The sequence below is a fragment of the Bactrocera dorsalis genome, chromosome 3, assembly GCF_023373825.1.
Source record: "Bactrocera dorsalis isolate Fly_Bdor chromosome 3, ASM2337382v1, whole genome shotgun sequence".
NCBI lineage: Eukaryota > Metazoa > Arthropoda > Insecta > Diptera > Tephritidae > Bactrocera > Bactrocera dorsalis.
The window spans coordinates 16,047,642-16,071,447 of NC_064305.1; the positions used below are offsets into that span (position 1 = coordinate 16,047,642).

Sequence of the window (23,806 nt, forward strand, 5' to 3'; positions counted from 1 at the left end):
AAGGCAATGGAAAGTTCTTATTTTATTTATGCCATCTGAGACAAAGATAATGCACACATCATGCAGCCATTGTCGTTGCAATTGAAGCCCACGAACTTTCTTCGCTTCGGCATTACTGCAATCGAGTGCATTTGTTCTGGAAGCTTTGGGTCTGAATATATCATTTGATTGGCTTTTGGGAACACGGAAAGTGTGACAAATGCATTAGTGAAGTCATAAAGTTAAATACAGTGAAGAGTAGAGGAAAGCTTTGAAATATTGCTGCATTTTGATTTATTTTATGTTGTTGCACTTTATTTTTGATAGCAGTGTATGCTAACATATTCCATAGCTTTTTGGCTTGACATAATTTCACAAGTTCTTTGCTATCAAATAGGTGCCACGAAAAAAATGTACCAAAAAATTATATCCATTATAAATAAGTTTATCAATACAGTAATTCGCTGGGAACATTAGATTTTATATAAATGTGTTCAAACACAATAAAAGTCCTTACCAACTGACCCAATTTCGAAACAATAACTTACCAAAATGTTGACAGAAATGGTCATCTACTACTTCCTGATTACTTACAGACCCTCCAGGAAATTATTCATAAGGAGTTTTCAAAATTTTTTTTAATAATATCAATAATCAGATTTATCAGGTTATCGTTAAAAGTCTTCTTCTAGGAACAGAATTTTCGATTGTGCTGCAGTGATTAATCGGGCACAAATTCATTCTGATCACTATCAAATGATCTATTACTTTTCCATTAAATTGACTATTTTTGGCTCGTTCAAGTGTTATAACACTTTTATTAGGTTAGGAGCGGAATCCATGTTGAACACTTAATTTATAAGCTATGGGTACAGCAGTTTTCTTATTCCTAAAAATTACTTTTTTGACTGTCACAATACCTTAAACCGTCTTAACAGAGCTCTTCCAACCTTTAATTTGTAGTATGTTTCTGACCACTCCCAAGTGAATGACGCTCAAAGAACTTTCCTCACTTGCACGAACTTCTGCACATGGCTCCATTCTCCACCAAAAGGGAGACCTTACAATCTGCGTCAACTACCGTGGAATAAAATTCCACAACATCGCAAATTATATTACTGTATATAGACCGTACTGTGTGAAATATTAAAGCTCAGCGTCAACAAACTAATTGGATCTTATCAGCGCCAATTCTCAGCAAATACCCGTGAAAAGAGGGTCGACACACACCACCTCTTCATGGATTTTAAAGCTGCTTTTGACAACATGAAAAGAAGAAACCTTTATGCCAATATATTTGAATTTGGATCCCTGCAAAACTAATACGGCCGTGTTAACTGGCATTGAGCAATACCGAAAGCTTGATTAGGATCGTGAAGGATCTCTCTGAAACGTTCGATACTAAACGAGGTTTAAACAAGCGACACCCTATCGTGCGACTTCCTCCACCTACTTCTAGAGAAAATAATTCGAGCTGCAGATCTGAATAGAGAAGATACAATCTTCTTCAAACGTGTACAACTTCTTTTCGAGTGAAAGGTTGTATGGAAGATTTATGGCACTTTGCGCATTGGCAACGGCGAAAACCGCAGTCGATGGAACGATGAGCTGTACGACATACTGTATACGATGACATTGACATAGTTCCGCGAATCAAGAGATAACGGCTGTACTGGCTAGGTCTTGTTGTCTGGACGGAAGAGAACACTCCAACTCTGACAGTATTCGGCGCAGCACCCGCCGGGGTAAGCAGAGGAAGAGGAAGGACTACATTCCGTTAGAAAAAGCAGGTCGAGAAGGAACTGGCAACACTTGGAATTTCCAAAAGAGGCGAAACAGCGAAAAGGAAGGACGACTGGCGCGCTGTTGTAAACTCGGTTATAAGCGCTGTCTACACCAACAAAGAAGAAGAAGTACATAGGAAGCATAAGAATTTAGCTGTTCTTATAATGGGCCAAGAAATTTCCGACAGGGCATACATTTTCATATCTACAAATACACAATGAGTAAGAGCAGAACATATCATATAAATGTGAACATCTAAATTAATAACCTAGAAAGCCTAGTGTTAAATCTACAGTGTTGTATAAAATAATATATATTTGAAAACATTTTTGATGTGTAGACGTTGTTTTTTGAAAATATTCAGTTCTTTTGGTATGAGTCCAGTATTGACGCTGTCTCTCTGATGTCTCTGTCTCCCAAAATGATGACCGCACGCGATGTGTGCCATACGAGCTCACTTTTGACCAAAACAACGATGAATTACTGATTCGGAGCAGTGTTTGGAGATGTTCAATCCACGCCGTAGTCCAATCAACAGTCTTCTGAGTGGACTACACATGATAGATCCGATCCAAAGCGTTTAAAACCGCAAGAGTCGGCTACCAAGGTTATAGCGTCTATATTTTGGGATGCGCAGAAAATAACTGACGTCGTTGATAGAGGGAGGACCATCAAAAACGACTACTACATGGCTTATTGTACCGAATTCGCCGAAAAGCAGCCGCATTTTAAATGAAAGAAAGTGTTGTTTCACCAACGCAATGCACCTTGCCAGAAGTCAGTGAAAACGAGGGCAAAAATTCATGAATTGGGTTTCGATTGCTTCTGCATTTACAGTATTCTCCAGATCTAGCTCCCAGCGACTATTTCTTGTTCTCAGATCTCAAAAGTATACTCACTAGGAAAAAGTTTTCGTTGAAAGAAGAGTTGAATGCCGAAACTGAGGCCTATTTTGAAGCGAAGGACCACTCGTTCTACAAAAATGGTATCGAAAAGTTGGAGCATTGCTATAATCAGTGTATCACCCTTCAAGGGAACTATTTTTAATATAAAAAACGAATTTTGCCAAACAACAAATATCTCCGGCAATAGACGTCACTCCCATATGTATACACCATTAACATATCCAATTCAGCTACTGATTTCAAAATTTCTATCTTGTTGCTATTTATTTACTCCACACTGTGCATATACACTTCTACCCACTTGACTTGATAATTAGAGTAAAATAACAAACACAACTGATATAGACTTCGTAAACTAGCGCGACATAATGATCAATGGACTGTGGAGAGGTGCCGAATGATCGAGCAAAAAAGTGAGAACGCAGAGAAAATGAAAACAAACATTTAAGAGAAATTCATATGCTAACACGCAACTTTGTAAGCGAGTTGTTGTAAAGTCTAGCATTTTTATTTTGTTACCAAAATACTGGTTTTTACGCCAAAACTGCCGCCGTGATAAGCCATCCCGAAACCATAGGCGACGCAGTGAGAGTGAGTGCGCGGGGTGAGCGGCAACAGAACGCGTTGTAAACTGTCGCCAAACAACGGGCGAGCAATAGCCGGCGGCAGGGCAGATATGCGTGTCCAGTGAGGTGGGCCATTGGCCGGCTGTGTTGATCTACAAGTGTCGGCAGCGGCTCGGTGATAGCGCGCAGACAGGCGTAAGAGTAAGAGGCGAGATGCGAAGAAATTAAAACTGTGTGATATTGTTGTAATTGCTAGTTCGTGTTGTCAGCGCGTAGCTGGTTTGCGGCGACGGCTTTGATTGCGGCTTGTTTTGGTTTTATATTCACTCATTTGCTTTCGCGCCCGATCGTTAAGAGGTGCTACCGTTTTGTGCGTGAGCACACACAGCTCAGTTGGCTTTTGGCCATTAGCACGAACGGTAGTGGTGAACGCGTACAAGTTGAAACGACAAACACACAACAGAAACTCAGTTCGGCACAGTGTTTAGTCAAACTTTAGTCCATCGCTTGCTAATTTAACGCCGTGAAGGAAAGTGTAGCGCGGAAGTAACTTCAACGTTATTATTGCAGCCTGGAGCCTTGCGGCACATTGCTGTCTCTACACAACGCCCAACAGAATTCGCTTTTGGCTGCCGTTCATTTGCGAAACGTGCACCATTTCTCGCGCACTTTTAATTAGCATAAAAGCCGTCCATCACTGGCCAAAACATCGATCGCTTATCGAAAGCGAAAGTTTACTCTCGTTCAACAAGTGGGCGCTGGTCACTCTTCATTTTTTTTGTTTTTTTGATCTCACTTGCGTCTTTTTTGTGAAATTTGCTTGCAATTAAATTACCTTGAACCGTGTTTATTGCCAAAAAAAGCTTCGCTTACGCCCGTGTAGTCTGTGTAATGCGTGAAATTCATTCGCAAATTGTGCGCTAAAAAACAAAAACAAAACAAAGTGTACACTAAAAGCATAAAAGTGAAATTTACCGTTAATCGTAAAGCGAAAAAATTTTCAAAAACTAAAAGTAAAATTGTGCTGCGTCTGCTCGAGCGCCAAAATGCCTTCGACCGCGCATCCTCGCTTCATCTTCTATCTGCTCTGCGCCGCCTCGCTGCTCGCCGTGGCACGCTCCGATCCCACCGGCAGTAAGACACATTCCTACCTTATGTCTTATTTCTATTATTTACTAATGAATTTCGTCAATCCCTATGCGATGCCGCTCTATTATCGCTTTGTAAATATTTATCTAACTTAAGTCGCCGACTAACTTTCGATTTTACTGGTTAACCGTTATTTTATTGGTTTTTTAATGGCGTTATAAAGTGTGGGGTTCTTGTTTGCTAACGGTAATTTACATTTATGCAACACTTTCTTTATGTTTTTATAACTGTTAAGCTATGTTTAATGATTTTTTGTAGATTGTGATTATTTTGATTTTGTATATAGCTTTTATTATATTTCTTTTTATATTTTCTTAATTAAATTTTTTATCTCTAACTAATTTAGTTTTCTATGTTAGATCTCCCTAATACTTAAAAAAAATTATTAGCTTATACTTTAAATTAATTATAACTCAATTTTATTGTTGTTTTCTTATAAAGTTATGTAGAAATACAGTGAAATTCCTCATAACCGGACAGTCACCAGTCAAAGTGTCCGGTTATTAGAGCTGTTAAAATGTATTCTGAGAATGCGTTTAAAATGTGTTCTTTAAGCCAGAAGCTGCAAGTCGGAACGAACTATATTTCTATTGAACTAATAACTGCAAGCCAATGTCGTACAGAAGTGAATAAATGGCAATTATTCTATTAGTTTCCGCTGAGCCACAGCGAACCTTAGCAGCTCAAATCAAGTCAATTTATTTGACTTAATCATTTTACGTATTGTTCTTAAAAAAACTGTCACAGAACTCCAGATATCAATCAGAATTAAAAAACAAAACGGAACTATAAATTTTACACATTTTATGAATATCGTCCAGTTATCAGAGATAATTCCAAAGAAATATTACCAAAAAAGTATCCGCGTCCGATTATTGGAATGTTTTCTTGTCCGGTTAAAGGAATTAATTTTGTATGAAAACATTAATGGGTTATATAAAATTAAAATTTTCAGGGAATCGTGGAATTTTGTATGAAAGCTTAATTTTCAGTTATATACAGTTAAAATCAATTCAAGTAATCGGTTTTGTATGTAAATATTAATGAAAACCTTGTGTTCATACAATTTGTCCGTTTATGAGAGGTGCCTGGCTATAAGGTCTGTACGTAATGGGGAATTTCACTGTGTATACATACATATGTATGTGTTTTCGAATTTTTAACTGTAAATAAGATATTTGTGATAAACTTAGTAAGTATTTAAGCTTTAGAGGTTAAGCTGTTCAACGATTGTTGTGGAAAAGAATCTTTTCGTAAAGGTATAAGGGTCAACACGAGTATATTTTGTTATATTGTATAATTATTTTTTTTTATTGTGTTATATTTTTGTTTAAGTTTTTAATTAATAATTTTGTTTTTAATTTATATTTAATTACCTTTAATTTATTATATTTTTTATTTTTTTTTTAGTTTTAATTTTTATTTTTTTTTTTTTATTTAAAATTTTTATTTTAATATTTTCTTATTTATAACTTATATACTTTTTTGTGTTTTTATTTTGTTATAGTTTTTAAGTAATATTTTTGTTTTTAATTTTTATTTAATTAAGTTTGTAATTCAAATATTTTTTTTTTTAATTACAATTTTTATTTAACTCTGTACTTGTATCTTTAATACATAATGTGTATTATTGTAGTCACTGTAAATATTTATTTAGTTTCTGTGTTCATTTATAACTATGTTTTTGTAAATATATGACTTTTTTACACTTTTAGTAAATAAACTTTTTGTTATATTTAAATAGAAAATTTGGTTACACTTATTTTTATGAAATATTTTATAGCAAAGGACACTCTAGGCTCTTGAGTTTTCTTACAACGAAAATTTAATATTTTCCCAGTTAAATAACTGTATATTATTTATGGACGGAGTAGAAAGAGAAAACTAAAAAAAACATCAAAATCATATATAATATATATATAAAATATATATAGAGAGAAACAAAATAAAAACCTTAAAAAGAAAAAACCACAGAAAAAAACGAAAAAAAATATAAAAAATTATAAAAAATTAAAATAAGAAAATTGTAAAAAAAATAAATAAAATAATAAAAATTAAACATAAAAAATAAAAAAAATTAATAAAAAAAAATTTAAAAAAAAATTAAAAAAAAACTAAAAAATACATAAATAATGCGAAAATAAAGCAAAAATAAAAAAAATAGCCAAAACTGCTAATACAAATCGTTTTTATTCCATAAATCAATCACAAAAGCATACAAATGAAAAGCACTCATATATAACAATAGGTTCCTTATATAAATTAACAACGAAAAAACATTATGACGAATTAAAGAAATGTTTTTAATAACTGAAAATAATATAAAAAATTCTACGTTGAAAAAGTAAATTATTTTTAATTTCTATATATAATATCGGTATTCTGCCTGAGACGATTGTCTCATGTCTCTAATTGTCACAATCTTCATTTAGTGACTCTGTTAGTCAGGAGTCTGGTGCTATTCTGGCAGATACAGTATGCTACTATACAGTATACTAATGTACTGTATCTGTCAGAATACCAAAATGAGTCTCCTGACTAACAGAGTCACTAAATTACTATTATGACAATTAGAGACATGAGACAATCGTCTCACGCAGAACACCGATATAAGTATTATTAAAATATATAATATTCTTAATATTAAATCATTAATTTAATTGAAATAATTCCAAAAAAAAATAATAATAAAACTTGATATTTTTTGAGTTTCCAAAATATTTTCTATATATTTAAAAATAACTATTTGAGAAAAAACAAAAAATAATTTTTTTCCAATTAATTACAAAATCTATTTATTCTAATTTTTCCAAATAAACTTACAAGAATTACAAATTATTTTTCTAGATGATTTAAAGAGATTTACAAAAATTACAAAAATATAAAATATTTATATCTAACATAATATTTCAATAAACCGAGAAAAAGTTTCTTTTTTGTATTATTTAAAAAAACTGTATGCAAAATAAAAAAAAAAATTAAAATTACATATTACTTAATATTATTTTGAAACTTCGCATAATAAAAGTTAAATTTCCAAATATTTTCCTTACGATTTAAAAAAAATATTATGTGGAATAAAAAAAAAAATAATTTTATTTCTCTAATTCGAAAAAAAAGTTTTCAAAATGTTTTTCTAGATATTTTTTCTAAACATTTCAAATATTCGAAAAAACAAATATGTATATAATTTTCAAAATATTTTTCTACATGATTTAATAAAATTATATACAATCAAAAAACTAATTATATTATCTCAATAATTTGAATAAAAAAAAAAAAAATAATTAATAATATTTCACTAATTCGAATAAAACATTTTTTATAACATTTTTCTACATAATTAAAAAAAAATTAATGCAAAAACAAAAAAACATTTCATATTATTTCAGTAAATGAAAAAAAACCTTCCAAAACTATTTTCTATATAACTGAAAAACATATAAAATCAAAAAAAAAATATTACTTATTATTATTTCAAACTTCGAATAAAAATTAAAATTTCCAAACTTTCCAATATAAATAAAAAAAAATCAGTAAAATTATATAAAAAAGTTATTTTATATTATTCCAACTATTAAAAAAAAGAAAAAGAATACGCACAATCCAAAAAAAAGTACTTTTCAATATTATTCCAAAAATTCTAAAAAAAAAAAATTCAAAACATTTTTCTATATAATTAAAAAAACATTATATCGAAAATTTTTTTCAAATTATTTCCATGATAAAAAAATTCCAATAATTTTTCTATACAATAAAAAAAAATCTATAAAATCAAAAAAAAATGTTTAAATATTTTTCTATTTCATAAAACAAATTATATAACATCCAAAAAAGTATTTTGTAATATTATTTCAAACATTCGAATAATAAAATTAAATTTTCAAAACATTTTTCTAAATAATTAAAAAAAAATGATATAAAATAAAAATTTTTAATATTTTTCCACATAACTAAAACATAAATAACATAAAGAAAAAATTAATTTCGCACTATTTCAAAAAATTAAAATAAATAATTAAGTTCCAAAATAATTTTCTATATATTTTAAAAAGAGCTATTTAAAATCCCAAAAATATTACTTCATTCTTATTACAATAATAATATGAAAAAAATAAATTTCCAGAATATTTTTCTCCAAAATTAAAAAAAGTAAATAAAATTAGGAATTAAATAAATTTTTTCTATTACAAAAGTGCTAATAAAAAATTGAAAATATTATACTTGTTTAAATGTAATGCCAAAATGTAAAATCAAAAAAAAAAGTTATTAACTAACACGATTCCAATAATTCTTAAAATAATTTAAATTATATAAAATCAAGCCTTTAATACATTTGTAGATCTTAAGAAAATAACAACAGTTTTTTGCATTAAATTGAAGATCTTATTTAGCATAATTAGAATGATCCGTTTTGAATCAAATATGTACCGTTTTGTACGAAAGTCTTTGAAGATAACTTCATAATATAGTCTCTTATTTATAGTCTCTATATTCAAAAAACTAGGACTCCCGATTTTCACAAACTTTTCTTGAGACAAAATTTGCACCAGCATGAATATACGCCATAGACATTAGTTAGTAGTAACCACTTGCCAAATGATGCCAGGTCCCAATAATAAGGTGAATGCATAGGAACCTCAAAACCAAGCTACTGGAGCTTTAGATGATTCAATGTCGTATTTTGAGGCCTGGCGATATCCTAATGAAACACAATTCCTCTGATATTGTGCAAATCTGATCATTTCCGGTCATTTGCTCACTTTAGGCGAACCAAATGTTGATAGTACAAGCCCGAGTTAAGCGTTTGGCCTTATAGGTGCGGCTCTTAGTAGATGATTCCCTGCTAATCACACCAAACACTCTCTCCGCTAGGTTCTACAATCAAAATGCAAGAATGTTTCTTATACGGTAATATGTGTCTATTAATTAGATGGAAGAAAGTAAAGATGCATATCACTCAAGCAGTCGGAACGACATGACAATCTCTATACAAACTTATAATTAAATTTCAGTGTACTACGAAAAGACAAAAGGTGCTATTGGAGCGTACAAAAATATAACCTAACCTAACAAAAATAGCCGAAATTCATATAATATCATATAACTAAAGCACGAAGTATAATCAAAAATAGCTCCCTCTTGCTATTTTCAACAACTTGCAGAAGAATTTGCCACAATCATTTTTAGAAAGCCTGCAACACGCAAAAGAGCTTTCGCCACTTGAATACTCATATGCATATTCACTTATGTCTGTTGTTATGTTTACTGGCGGTAAGAGTCTTATGTCTTATGAACCCGTTTCAAAGCGGTCGTTAGAATGGTCTTTTGCGAAATTGCCGATTTTATACTATGTAAATATGTAATTGAACACGTTTGTCAACTTAGACTGTGGCTTTGGTCTGCATACACTACACTTGTTGTTACACCACACCCGAGCACACTCACACACATATACATACATATGTGGTACAAAACGATTAATAATTCTATGTATAATAGACAGTTAATGAGGATCATAAAATAAGCGACAAGTGTCTTTACGGTCACAAGTTTTCCAAAGAAAGTGAGTTCAAGCCGAAAGATACTTACTTACAAGTATATACATATGTACACATGTAGATGTGGAAAAAAATGTTTGTGTCTAATTTAATGACTGCATATCGCGTAGTACATATATATAAAAAGAATGTAGCACCCTGTAGTTTTATAATTTTTTTTTTTTATTTTGTGTGAATTTTATTGTCATTTTTCGATAAGAGGGATCACTGATTCTTGGCTTGGAGGGTAATCAGTAGTTTCAACTGTGTAGAATTACTGAGCATCTTATTATTATATTTTATCTTCTTACTCTAAATGTATTTTCTAGCCGAAAAGTGAGTAGAAAGGTAGTGTAGATTTCCGAAAACGCACATAGGCCTTTAGGAAGCCCACTGTTAAACCATTCTTAATAAAAATCTGCTCACTCTAAGAGAGCTTCCCCAGACCGTGTGTCTAGAGTTGGCTTTCGGGCAAATTATAACGCCAGATCTTCTGCGTCTGGCCTCTGCTAGAGCTCTGCTAAACAGATCCAGCGGTGGACTCACCTTGTCTTCATGCGCCATGTAGGCCAGAGTTCTCTCGGTACTATCTTCCAGTCCAGCGGCATCTTTGTTGATGAAATCAAAAACATCAAGTGCTTTTCTAGCCAGAAAAACAGACTTTGGTTCAGCCTTTATTACTTTATACTGAATCCAGAGGTGCCGCTGCTGGATTGTCATGGCTCCTGCAAGCAAGCAAAACATCGACGCAGGACCTTAATTCTCAAATCCAGCAGTGAAAGTTCCACACCATCATCCTTACCGAACCGAGCCGCCTTGAACAAGTACTCAAGACTGAAGTCGGATTCAACAACTGACGATCCGACAACCGCGCTCACAGCGTGCTAGAAGGCGGAGTCGTTCTACATTACTGATTTCAACTCCTCCCCTTTCCTTCCAACTCCAGTAAAAGCAGTTTACTGCAGCAGCAGTGGCTTTCGTTGAAAGTATCTTGACCATTCTCTCGATGCCACAGATTATAGCTCCCTTTGTGACACTTAGAAGAGCGAGGGACTCCTTGTTTTGGAATATTAGTAATCGATATTTTCTCCAACCTAACCCAACCCTGCAGTCTTAGTGAGAAAAGAATAATTGTAACAACGCGACATCTCTTCGATTTCAGCCGACGTGGAGTGTTCGATTGGAAGCCAGATGAGAGCCCGAGGGCGCATCGGGAGATTAGATTTGGCTACCGTCTCCAGTCTTGCTTCCTTTCATACCTCACAAACCCGGGCTACTGACTCGTTATAAAGTGGTGTCGACCGTTCGTTGCGTACCTTAGTAGCTTGTGCATACCGAGGTACTTTCCGGCATCCAGGCTATGGCCTGGGGTTCCCCTTGACCATCTTCATTAAAACAGCGGACGTCCATAGAAGGCGTAACTCGCTTATTCCTCATGGAAGATGGTTTCATGTCTCATCTACTGCGATACACGGTTTGCTCCACTGAGCTGGCAAGATTAGCGATTTGGCTAAACATCAGTGCCGCATCGACTCGTGGGTTCTTGCCGAGAGAGGATTCCCCTCCGAAAATATTTGGGTTCATTTACCTCCCTTCCACCAATTATGATTTGAGAACTTGAAATCCAGAAAATCCTTGGGAAAACGAATATAATATTTCTAACTATATCGGCTTTCTTCCGTCGAATACTTATGTAAATACAGTTTGTTGTATATAGTATACTTATTGGTAATCTGGAATCCTAATTTTTTATTACCAAATCTTCCTGGGTATTTAACTAAGAACTGTTCCAAAGGTTAAAAACTTCAAATTACTAAAAGAGTCATACAACACATCTATAAACCTTTAGCTCGCAATCAGCGTCGCTATGAAGACTCCGGCGAAGATATCGCCTATGAAGCAGCGAAGCAATTGGGCCAATTAAACTATCGTCTCAATCAGCTGGCCTTCGAGGAACAATCCCGGCAAATATCTCTACCAAATATCACGATCAATAATCTGGTAAGCCGCATACCCTGCACCTGCGACAAGGGTATATGCAAATGTTGTGCTGGTGAGTCCAAAAAATTTTAAATGTACATATGTTGCAATATTCATTACGAATAACATTTCTTAGGATTTCTCTCTGTAATCGGCTTAAACAGCTGCACCGAGGTCGTCTATCGGCCTGAAGAATTCTCTTTCGAGTTGCGCATGCGTGTCAATAACAATGTGTGGTTCAAGCGTAAGGTCTCCGGTCAGAACCCGCCGCCATTCTGCTTCCGTCCGCCACGTTTCAACTTTGCGAGGGCCTGTATACAGTTCCATGACATCTGGTTTGTGGGACGAAATATGCATGTCTGCATGTATTTGTCGGGCTCATTTCAAGGCTACGAACTCTTCGAACGGTGAGTAAAGAAGTCTGAAAACAAAAATTTAAACAGTGTAAGCATTCTTTCTTTTATTTAGCAACTTCGATTGTCTACTCTTTGGCGATAAGGGTGTCAAAATTGTTAAGCCCGAGGACGGCTATCCCGTGCGTCCCACCGACGTGGATATCGATGATGGTGATGATGAAATCGAGGAGTATGATGAGAATGTGGTGCGCAGAAGACGACACAGTCGTCTGAGTAAAGTTATGCGCACGAGAGATGAAGCCTAATCTATATAAATTCCTCATGCCATTCTTCATGACTGATAACTTATCTTAAATTATTTTCTATTTTATATCTAAATTAGCTAGTTTTACATCTAAATTATTTTATACCACAACACCATGTCTATAAATTTCATGTGTTTCAATGATTTTAACAAATAAGGGTCTGCAAGAACGGAAGCTTTGTTTGGAGTCCAAGAAAGTTTGTTTTTATCATTGTTATCTCTGTATCTGTTCAAAGGCTTATGACACAGAGCAGTTAACCTAGCATGGCTAGAATCCCGAATCAACCTTATCGACCTCAACGAATTAACGACTTCTCTCGGGACTGTCCAACAAACACATATTACCGAAAAAACTTACCAAAGTACCAGCAAATAATCTTTGTAGCACTATTCCAAGGTTACTAGAAGTTAGATATGTGGGTTTATAGACAGCTTTTCCTCCGCCAGCAGAAACGACTCTGAACTTACATAAACTCGTATACATGAAGTCTGGTATATTTTCGAAAGTTTAGATATCAAGTTACTCTGGTAGGCCCAATCAACATGTTGGCGATGAATTTTACCTTTCCAAACATTATTTCTCAAATAATGATTTAGAAAAATTTCTGCGGGGTTTAGAAGTTTACTCTTTGGATTCTTCCAACTGAAATGAAAAAAAAATCAATAAAACATATCTTTCTCTCGCTCTCTATCCGTCTGCCAAACTCAGCTGCCAACTTCCAGACGGAAGTACTAGATGTAGAGGAAGCCTAGAGTTTCATTGCGAAACTACGGGAGTATATAGAAGGCAATCATATATATGGATAGCCAGGAGGCATTACTGGCTTTGTCGACGTCAAAGATGAATTCTAGCATAGTTAATGAAGGAATTCTTTAAGCTCACGGGTAGATCAACTTGATTTGTCCATAATTTGGATGCCCATTTCAGCATTTTCCGCAACGAAAAAACAGACGAGGTAGTCAAGCCAGGAGCCTCTTTGGACGAACCCGATATTATGTTAATAACATACCGGGCAAGAACTCTCAAGAAAGAGCTTCATACCTATTTTACTCAAACAGTTGAGATCAGGTGGAAGTAATCAATAAGCCACAGCAAGAAAAGTTATGGCCCAATTATGACAGGACTAGAACCACGGTCTGATTAAACAGGTCAAGAAATATCATTTACAGCATTACAGCTACCATAACGGAAAACAGGCCTTTTGGGAATCATGCGTTAAAAATGTGTCTGCCTTATAACTTGTTTTAGCTAGAAGACGAGCTTGGTATTCAAGTGCTTGGGGAAATAGCGGCAGGAAAAGTATGAAATTTATATTCTTATAAGACCCAAATTCAACCTCAAAGTTATGTTTATGCAAGCCATAAATAACACTCAGTGTTCAAAAATCATTTGAGGTTTCAAAGCAAAGCATAACCGTTTTAGAAAGAGGTCTTATTATAATCTGTTTAACTTTTCTATGACTTGGGAGCGGACTACATATAGCCACCCACCTGCTATCCTTGATCAGCCATCAAAGCTAATCTAACCTATACTCTGCACATTCCAAAGGGAACGTTGTATAAAACGTGACAAGCTGTGTAAATTTAGCTAAGTCCCTCTGACTCCGTTTATCTGTGTATACGCGAATTAATCCCTCGGCTGTCGAAATATTGATCTGAAATTTTGCACACATCCTTTTCTTTTTAAGGCGCTATTTGTTTGTTGGATTCAGCGTTAACGGGCCGCTATAGCATATCGCTGTCATACAAACTGACCGATCAAAATCAAGTGCTTGTATGGAAAACTTTTTCATTTGGCGAGATATCTTCACGAAATTTGGCACGGACTATTTTCTAAAGCAACTATGCAATCTACGTAAAAATTGTTCAAATCGGATAACTATAGCATATAGCTGCCATACAAACTGAACGATCAAAAGCAAGTCCTTGTAAGAAAAACTTTTTTATTTGGCGAGATAACTTCACGAAATTTGGTATAGCTTATTTTCTAAAACAACAATGTAATCACCAAAGAAATTGTTCAGATCGGTTAACTATGGCATATAGCTGCCATACAAACCGAACGATCGGAATCAAGGGCTTGTATGGAAAACTTGTTTATTTGACAAGATATCTTCACGAAATTCGGCATGGATTATTTTCGAAGACAATGCTACAATCCCTTAACAAATTGTTGAGATCGGACTACTATAACACATAGCTGCCATACAAACTGACCGCTCAAAATCAAGCTAAGCAGCCATTTTTACCCTTTTATGTTGTATTAAGGCAACCTGTTAAGGGTATTATAACTTTAATTCGAAGTGCAGCCGTAATTCACGTTTTTCCTGGCTCTAATGTGGTGTTGTGTATAAGCTATAATCGAACTGAAGCACCTTTTTATCAGCTTTAAACTCTATAATATCCTTAAACTATATTTAATTTAAATTATTATATACATATTTTTTATATATGTATATTATTTATATATTATATGCGCAGAAACATATATAGCCAACTGACCATATCATAACTTAAATACTTTTCATACAACTTCCTTAAACTAAGTCTAGTAATAAGCGCCTATAACTTGCAACATTAGCTCTACAAAATGTTAAGCGAGTTTAAGCATACAAATATTAAATAAAATGCTTAAGCATAAGTAATCACCAAACCACCTGGAAGCCAATAAACATTCATCTTTCTCATACACGGCAGCACCCAGTAAACCCAGTAAAGACATCAAGCAACAAAAGCTGAAAAAAAGACACAAAAGCGCAACGCCGCCTGTTGCATGCGCTCAATGCAACGCGGTAAGTGACTAAGCATGCGATTGCGCCCTTTCACGTTGCCATTGAAGTGTGAAGAATTTCAGTGCAAAAGTGGCAAAACAAAGCAAAAATAATGGCATGGAAATTTTTAAATCAAAAATCAAGCACATAAGTGCTGCCACTCGAGCGTAAATAATGAATATGCACTTGCATACAGGACTCATGTTGCAGCAAGGATGCGTGCCACATATACGTTTCACCATTTGAATGAATGAAACATCCTTACCAACAACGCTCGACGCGGCTGCCTGCCTGACCTTGCACACTCGCAAGGTCCTTGATGTGTGGCATGCAATTTCCACTGCAATGCTTGCAACACATCACCTAGCCGCAGCAAGTATGCTACATAGCATATTCATGCAGTACTCATGCGCTGCTTCGCACTCCATTTCCACACACACAGCTGCGGCCCGTTGCTGGCGCATCCTGCCACGCCACGCCAACACATTGAAGTGCAAATTGGAGCGCACACAAAGCGTTGAATGGGTGTATGTGTGCCGTGTGGCACGCTGCAATGCATATGTAAATGCAAAAAAATGCACAACAACAAAACAGCAATCAACACAACAAAACAATTTGTTGGCATGCTGCAAAGGATGCATGCAACGCGGATGCAACGCTTCTTTAGTCCTTGCTCACAAAGCGGCATGTTAGCAGGATGTGCAGTACCTGGCACATACTTGTTATACATATACATGCATGGATATATGTGAATGGGTGTGTGTGAAGACCTTTTAAGGCTGCTTCTTCGCCCGTTTGTTGTCATTATTGTCGTGTAATAAAGGACTATTAGGGGTAAAAGCTGTCGTCCTGCAGCTGCTCACTGCAGGCCTCAACTCTTCAACTGCACTTATGCGGTGAATATTTTCACACTTAAGCAATGTGCCGAGGTGTATGGGATTCTCTGCGTTTTGTTGTAAGCTAACGGTTTAACATAAAGTATAATAAGCACTTCGTTTGTGGCACCATATGTTTTGCGCGCATCACCTGTGGATATACATAGATATGTATATAGAACAAGGCTAATTAAATTCCTCTACTGAAGGGTGTTACCAATAGAAGGAGGAACTTGATGGCCGACTTGTAATTTTGTTTGGAGATAAGTACTTCGTCTTCGACCTGCTGAAGTTAAGTACCTGAGAGTTAAGTACCTAGAACTCATACTAGGCACAAAGCTCTCGTGGAAACCCAAGATCGATGCAAGATCAACGAGGGCAAAGCACAACCAATAGAACACCCACAAGGGAAGGTCAGAGACCCTATTAAGCCTGGCAAACTGTGTGAATTTAGCTCTAAACCTCTGACTCAGTTTGTCTGTATATACGCTTACCAATCCCTCGCCTTTAGAGATATTAATCTGAAATTTTGCACACATCCTTTTCTTCTCAGAATGCTACTCATTTGTCGGAGTCAAGAGGAAAGAGCAACGAAGGCATCGGCTGCCATGTATTGCTGCAATCGAGCCATTGCCAAGAGTTGGGAAATACTAAACTACGAAAGGTTGTTCTTTGGCTCTATGAAACAATAATTAGGCCTATAATGCTTGTATGGTGGAAAGCGCTGAAAAAAGAAAGAAGAACATTCGTGTCTTCAATGGACGGCTATCATCAGTGTTTGAGGAGCAACACGAACTACATCGCATCGATGCTCATAGTCGCAAGAAGTATGGCCGCGGAGGCTGTCCTCAAACCCAGAGAATCTGGTTACCTAGATGACTGTGAGCCTGCGTACTCTTAAATCCAACATACTTTGACATCGCAACATACTTGGATTATCAGCCCACTCAGCTCTGACTGCCATTTCTCTACTCACATACCTTCGAGAAAGTCAATTGAGCGAAGAACTTGCTGAAGGAAAGAATAATTTTTCGAGTGCATAAAAGCTTGCAGAGTGCACTGGGGGGAACTTTCAGCTTTAGGCTTCCTGACCACTGCAGCATCTTCGGAGGTAGCTGCTATAAAGTTAACAGTAGCTCTACAGCTATGGAGCATAGCCTCCTTCAGAGTTGTGACTATCCACTCTGATAATAGGGCAGCGATACTAGAGTTCGCTGACTGTGAGCTCCAGACTAGTAGCAGTATGTATATCTAGAGTCCTTATCTCTAGCCTCGTGTTACTTTAAGATTAGACTTGGTGCCAACAGTGGCATTTCAGGAAAATGTAAGGCTAATGAACTATATATGTCCGCTAAGATAGATACTTACTTCAGTCTGAATAACTGCAAAATGATAACTTGTAGGAATTCCGTTCGATGGAGTTTGTGAAGATTCGTGGTGGTTGTGGTTAAAACCCAAATCGCGGGAAGAACTGACTCTGTCAGTTTGAATGTGGGGTTACATTGCAAACGGGTGCCGGACCCAAAGTACGGCAGAGGTTTTAGATGGGTCTCAAACCCTACCAAGGTGATTAGTGTGTCCATGCCACACTGTCGTTGGTACTGAAAATGTTTACCCAGTTTTCAGGGCGCTGATCAACGCATTGTATTGATGCGTTGTGCTTCTGAGCACCGTGGAGTTAAGCTGTCGACAGCAGGATCCCACGTTAAATACACTACACGTTGTACGGTGCGTGTGATGGTGTGCTGGACCGCTGCCAGTGAAATCTAATACAAGAAATTGCTTCAACGACTACATCCATCTGGCTTTATGCTGTCTGCATAACGGGAGCACTGGGAATCCTTTCAATGGCTGCACTGGGAAGGTTAATAAACATGCCACTAACTGACATTGTAGTGGAGAGCTTGGCAGCGAAATCAGCTGCAAGATTGTCAGCGTTAGGGGAATTGGATGCAAAATCCTTGGGGCATAGCTTGATAGATAAAGTTTCGGTGGATAAACTAGACCACATACCTCCGCGCTTTATCTGAGAGAGTTGACTTCAAGTTACACTGTAAGAGGGTGGGTAGCGCTTAGACACGTTACTCACCAGCCAAAATCTCAACATCTACACGGAGAGATCCAAAGTGGCTGATGGAGTAGGGGCCGGGATGCGTTCTGCGGACATATATCTCTGGCGACCACTCTTTATTATAACTGGGGTTTCTGCCAGGTACAGAAATAGCTATTAACGCAGGAAACGACAAGAAGAGCATCAGTTAATACTATATACGTCGACAGCAAATGTGAGATCCCAATGCCGTCCTTAAAAGCAAGTACTAGTAGATATAGTGGCTGCCGGAAAGCAGTTGTATAGTGTAGGACAGAAGTGCGTTCTGGCAAACGAAATAGTTGATGATGTTGCCAAAAGTATCATCCGTTTTGCTACAAAACCAATCAGTCGCTAAAAATGATACACAGTAAATTTCCGGAAAGGCTTTCAAACGGATCTGGATGAGGCAGAATTCATTAAGGGGATGCAGGATCGCCTAGATGACGTGAAAGGGAGTGAAAGAAAAACACACTAGCTTTACAGTCATAAGGTCTCGAAAATACTGCAGGACATTTGTTGGCCTCGCCATAGCTTCCAACATACTGGCATCACATGCGAGCCGTATTGGCATAATTAATGAGGACAAATATAGACAGTGCGGGGAAGTAGCATGAGAAAGACGCTGGAACACGCCAGTGCTTTTGAACGGTCTTATCTCGAAGGTATCTAAGAGCTACGCTGTTCAACGGATTGGCTGAAGTATCAAAGTTTAGTTGAAAGTCTCTCTTAAACTTTGAAAAAAGTGTTGACGTCCCGCAGGACGTAAAGTGCAGGTCGATTCAGTGAAGCTCCATCTGGCATTACCAGAGACCTGTAGGCCTATATAAGACGTAATAGCCAACCAGCCAATAAGCTAACCTAACCTAATTTGTGGTTTAGTAGAACCTTCATAATTTTTAGAAAATAAAAATAAAGCGCTCTTAAAGAACTTAAGTCAATGAACGCACTTTGATATATTTCACTTTAATTTTAACTACCGTTGGTTGAATTACATATATATCCATGTATATGTAAATATATTTTCCTTTTACTTTTCATTACGCCTGTAGCCGATTTTTTCTCAAACTTTTCATTACTCTATGCCGAAGATGAAATTATCCCCTGAGGAAGTTTTGTACTTGTCTCTGTTTTGATGAGTATATTCTTCTAAGTATTCGGGGGATACATTTTTTTTTTAATTCACAGACAACAGCATTTTGCTTAATTACTTTTTTGGCATGTATCTTCCCTCGGCTGGAGGCTGACGCACACAAATATACCAGGGAAATATATGTAGAACACGCATTTAATTTCAATTATTGCGTTCTGCTGCCTAACCATGGATTCGTTGATATATAAGCTTACATAATATACCAAGAACTGACTTTTTAGACAAACATATATGTATATATATTGTATATATATTGCTTGATATGTAAGCGACTCAATTTGAGCCCATTTTTCTTACTCAAATGAGTGTGTTTCTCTCGTAAGTCATAAAGAAGCTCACGTGTCCACGAGGAGCACACAGAAAAAACTTCCGAAATCCAACAAAAAATCATAAATAACTGTAATTTTATATCGCTACAGTTAACATATGTAACCATGTAACCATAAATCAAAATCCCAATCACCCTCAATCGGCTTATTGTCACGCAAGTCCGCCTCTAAATAGACACTACAAGGATATCAATGTATCAACGAGGAAACGAGCAAAAAAAAGTCGAACGTCAGTTTGTGGCACGCTTGACCCTCGAGCGATTACACGCCTATTTGGTGTATATTTCCCATAAAGACACACTCATGTAGGTATGTATGTTTATAACCAGAATGCAAGGGTCAATTTGTTTGCCCTAAATGTATTTTCGCACGGAAGTGACCACTTATCCTTGGGTTGTCATGAAAACCGGAAATAATGAAATTGACCTCAGGGGAAAACAGCAACAAGACGAGAGAATAACACAGACAACGTTGGTGAATTGAAGGGTCGCGCATAAACTGGCCATGCGAATTGAATTGACTCATTCGATGACCAAATGACCACTAAGTGACTTTTAGGTAGCTATCTTTATTCAGGCACGACAGCACACGAACCGCTCGCATGCTGGCAACAATAAATGAGGTGCAACAAGTAAAGCCATTAATGCAATAATAACAATAAGTCGTCGCGCTGCATTACAGTTGTTGCACTAAACCGCTGACCAGCCGAGTCAGCCAAGGCAGCCAATCGAGTTTGAGTGATCAGAATTTGACTTCGTGCAATGAGCACATGAATGAGTATTGCCTTGGTTGACGTTGCCACCCTTAATGCTTGCCGTGCGCTGGTTTGTGTACCAGAGGGTGCGCCTGGACAATGGTCAGTCGGGCTTGTTTACCTATTATTTACGAGTACTTATGTAAGACAGTTAATTTGTTTGTGATTTGAGAGCAAATTAAAAATTCAAATTAGCTGTGGCAGTTTAGAATAATATTGTGATTGTCTATTCATAGCTGTTTATGGCATTAATATGGCTTTAAATGTGTGTATGTTTACTGAAACTGTAAATAGCATTAATTGTACCCGTAAGAGGAAATATGATGGTTATAAGATCACGAGCTCTATTGGAAGTAGTTCGTTAGGAAAAAGAAAGATGATTATGCAACTAAAAGGATTTTTTAGACTTGTGCTTCTCAAAAAAAAAAAAAAAAAAAAATGCATTTAATTTCAAATTACGACAAGAATTTAATTATATTATAAAAATAAGAATTTGCCATTATATTTTATAAAGTGCTCGCCACGGCTGGCTCGAGTAATTCCAGCCGAGAGGACCAATTTTTTACCACTTTTTGCAGCGATTGGAACCAATAAGTCAGCAATAAAGCGTCTACTCTCCACTTCCAAGGTTTCAATCGGCTCAGGCTTATCTCATGCAAAGAAAAAAATTCCAATTTTAAATTCTATCTGATTCTTTCACTTTCCAATCTTAGAGATATAGCTGAGAAACTCAAAGAGCAAAGTCCGTTATATGAGAAAATGGCTCAATTGAATAAATAATTTTATTACTACCCGTTTTTTGAAAAAATTTACCATATAAATGTATATAAGTTTTGTTTACATTCAGCCAAGTCCACCACCTTTCTTTACATTTAGTTAAATCAATAACCTTTTTTACACTACAGATCACAGACCCTTTGTCAAGTCAACAACATTGGTTACATTATGAGACCATTGACATTATTGTTTACATTTCTCCCGAGGTCAATAACCCCTTCGTTTACCTTTTATGAGGTCAGTGACCCTTTTGATTACATTTTGCCAAAAATTTGTTAACATTTAACCAAATCAAGAACCGTTATGACAAAACTTTTTCATGTGATTAGATATCTTCACAACATTTGACATAGAGTATTGTCTAAGGAAGCAATGGAATTTTCGAGGAAATGGTTCTGATTCCAATTACATCACATTGCGGCGTTAAAGCCACATAAGCACTGGCTAGGAATGGAGCCTACTTTTCTTTTACAGAGCCAGCTGGCAGACAGCTTCCCCAGAAGTCTCCTAAACACTGAACAAGCATGGTGCTTGCTATATTTATATAGAGTCAGCTAGCAGACAGCTACTCGTGAGGTCACCTCATGATTTTTATATCACATAACTTCCCGGCGTGAGAGTCCCCTAAGCACTGGCCAGGCACGGTGCCTGTTTAACTTATATGGAGCAAGCTGGCAGCCTGATATTCATGAAGTCACCTGGCGACTTCCACATCAAATCACATCGAGGCACCAGAGTCTCCTAAGCACTGGCTAGGAATAGAGCCAGCTTTTCTTTTACTGAGCCACCTGGCAGCCAGTTTCCTGTGAAGTAATCTCATGACTTTTAAATCATATGACTTCAAGGAACAAGCTAATGGTTAGGTGACGCACTTGTTGTTCTTAAGACGGGTAATGGGTAATTACTATTCGAACTTCTTCATGATCGGGCTATGGAACGTCTGATCCATCGTCATCGATCGGGTTTCATCTACTCTTGGTGATTTCACTGGCATTCAGCTGGCTGAAGAAGTGTTCTCACCATAATTTCAGTACACTCAAAGCATCAGCCGCTGGATCACCTCTTGGGGTTCTACACGGCCTTCTTTCCGACCCTAAAAATAGCGTTTCGGGAAAAATGGGTTTAATGTTTTGGTTGTCGATTATATATATATAACTAGTAAGTTAAAAAAAATGTTACATGTCCGCTAATATGTAAATTCGAAACTCTTTGCCGGATCAACTATCAACATAAGCATAAAAAGCATACTAGAGCTTGGACCAGAAGGACCTTTCTATTTGCAAACCAATACTAAATGTATGTACTTATCAAACATCAAATTGATCTTATGATTATCTTAAGGTAATGAATAAAAGTAATAGACACATTTTTTACACACAAAAGCTTAACATAGTCTAAACAAATCAGAACACCCTGTTTCATGTTACCACCTAAGCATAAAGACTTTGCAATTAACTCTTACGAAAATTCGGTCTAATCAATTTTAATCAATTTCAGGAGCAGAAGTCATTTATGTCTCGCGACACAAAAGGATTTAGCGGAATACAGACATACTTATGTATATACTTGTATGTACATATATTTGTAGATATGTATAAACAGTCTTCTAGAATGTTAAAGCCACGCAATGTGGCTTTAATATATTTCAAGGATATATTCTGCGATATACATACATATGTACATAGATATAACATACTTATATATTTGAAAATATATATTCAAAAGAAAATTTATATGTATGTATATGAGTTCATACACCTTCTTCTTGTCTTGCCACAAACAAGATAGTAACGAAGTTCAATTAGAACAAACAACAGGACTCAAATTAACACGGCAACCACACATATAGACATCTATGAATATTTATATGCACTCATACATATATGCATGTATGTATGTATGTATATATCTATGTATGCATGTTCACGTGCTCATTAAAGGGATGTTACGAGCACGCATCAAACGCCGCGTGTACTCGAGCATGCATGCATGTACATATGTATATATAAGTACATATGAACATATGTATAACTAACCCTTACGAGTAAATGCCGCAGCTTATATACTACGCATATTTCCCCTTTTCAGATAATTTCCAATGAGTCCGCAGCGCCGCAGATAATTTATACGACTTCCTCGTATGTATGTTTTTGGCTAAGCACACGCACATTAGGGGAAGCGCGCATTATATACTTATTAATATGCATGTTTGTATGCTATTTATATATGGTACGCGGTATATAAATATACATATATACACAAACATGTGTGTAAATGTATATTTCGGTTAGAAAGTGCGTGAGTTTTGCTGCGAAAAGGGTTAAAAATCTGCGCTGCGCCACTACCACCCCCAGCGCCGTTGGTGACCACATGAAAAGCGTTGCCAGATGTTGCACAAACGCTATTTATATTAGTAAACACGTACTAAGAACAACAAAGCGAAACTGTAATAACCTTCACAAGTGCATTTCTTATAGCTTAAAGAGGTAACGTT

General features: G+C 36.1%; 1 protein-coding gene across 1 annotated transcript; it reads left to right on the forward strand.

Moving 5' to 3' along the window:
• Positions 1 to 3,516: 3,516 nt before the first annotated feature.
• Positions 3,517 to 12,707, forward strand: LOC105226307 (uncharacterized). Its single transcript, XM_011205136.4, has 4 exons — positions 3,517 to 4,369; positions 11,774 to 11,977; positions 12,041 to 12,311; positions 12,373 to 12,707. Exons 1-4 carry the CDS (start codon positions 4,282 to 4,284, stop codon positions 12,563 to 12,565), a joined length of 756 nt encoding a protein of 251 aa, XP_011203438.1. The 5' UTR covers positions 3,517 to 4,281; the 3' UTR covers positions 12,566 to 12,707.
• Positions 12,708 to 23,806: the final 11,099 nt, after the last annotated feature.

Bases quoted from the DNA above. Each gene is read 5' to 3' on its own strand.
- LOC105226307 (XM_011205136.4), top strand. From the start codon at position 4,282: ATGCCTTCGACCGCGCATCCTCGCTTCATCTTCTATCTGCTCTGCGCC. The intron at 4,370-11,773 runs GTAAGACACATT...ATAAACCTTTAG, and splicing joins ACGCTCCGATCCCACCGGCA to CTCGCAATCAGCGTCGCTAT. The intron at 12,312-12,372 runs GTGAGTAAAGAA...TCTTTTATTTAG, and splicing joins GGCTACGAACTCTTCGAACG to CAACTTCGATTGTCTACTCT.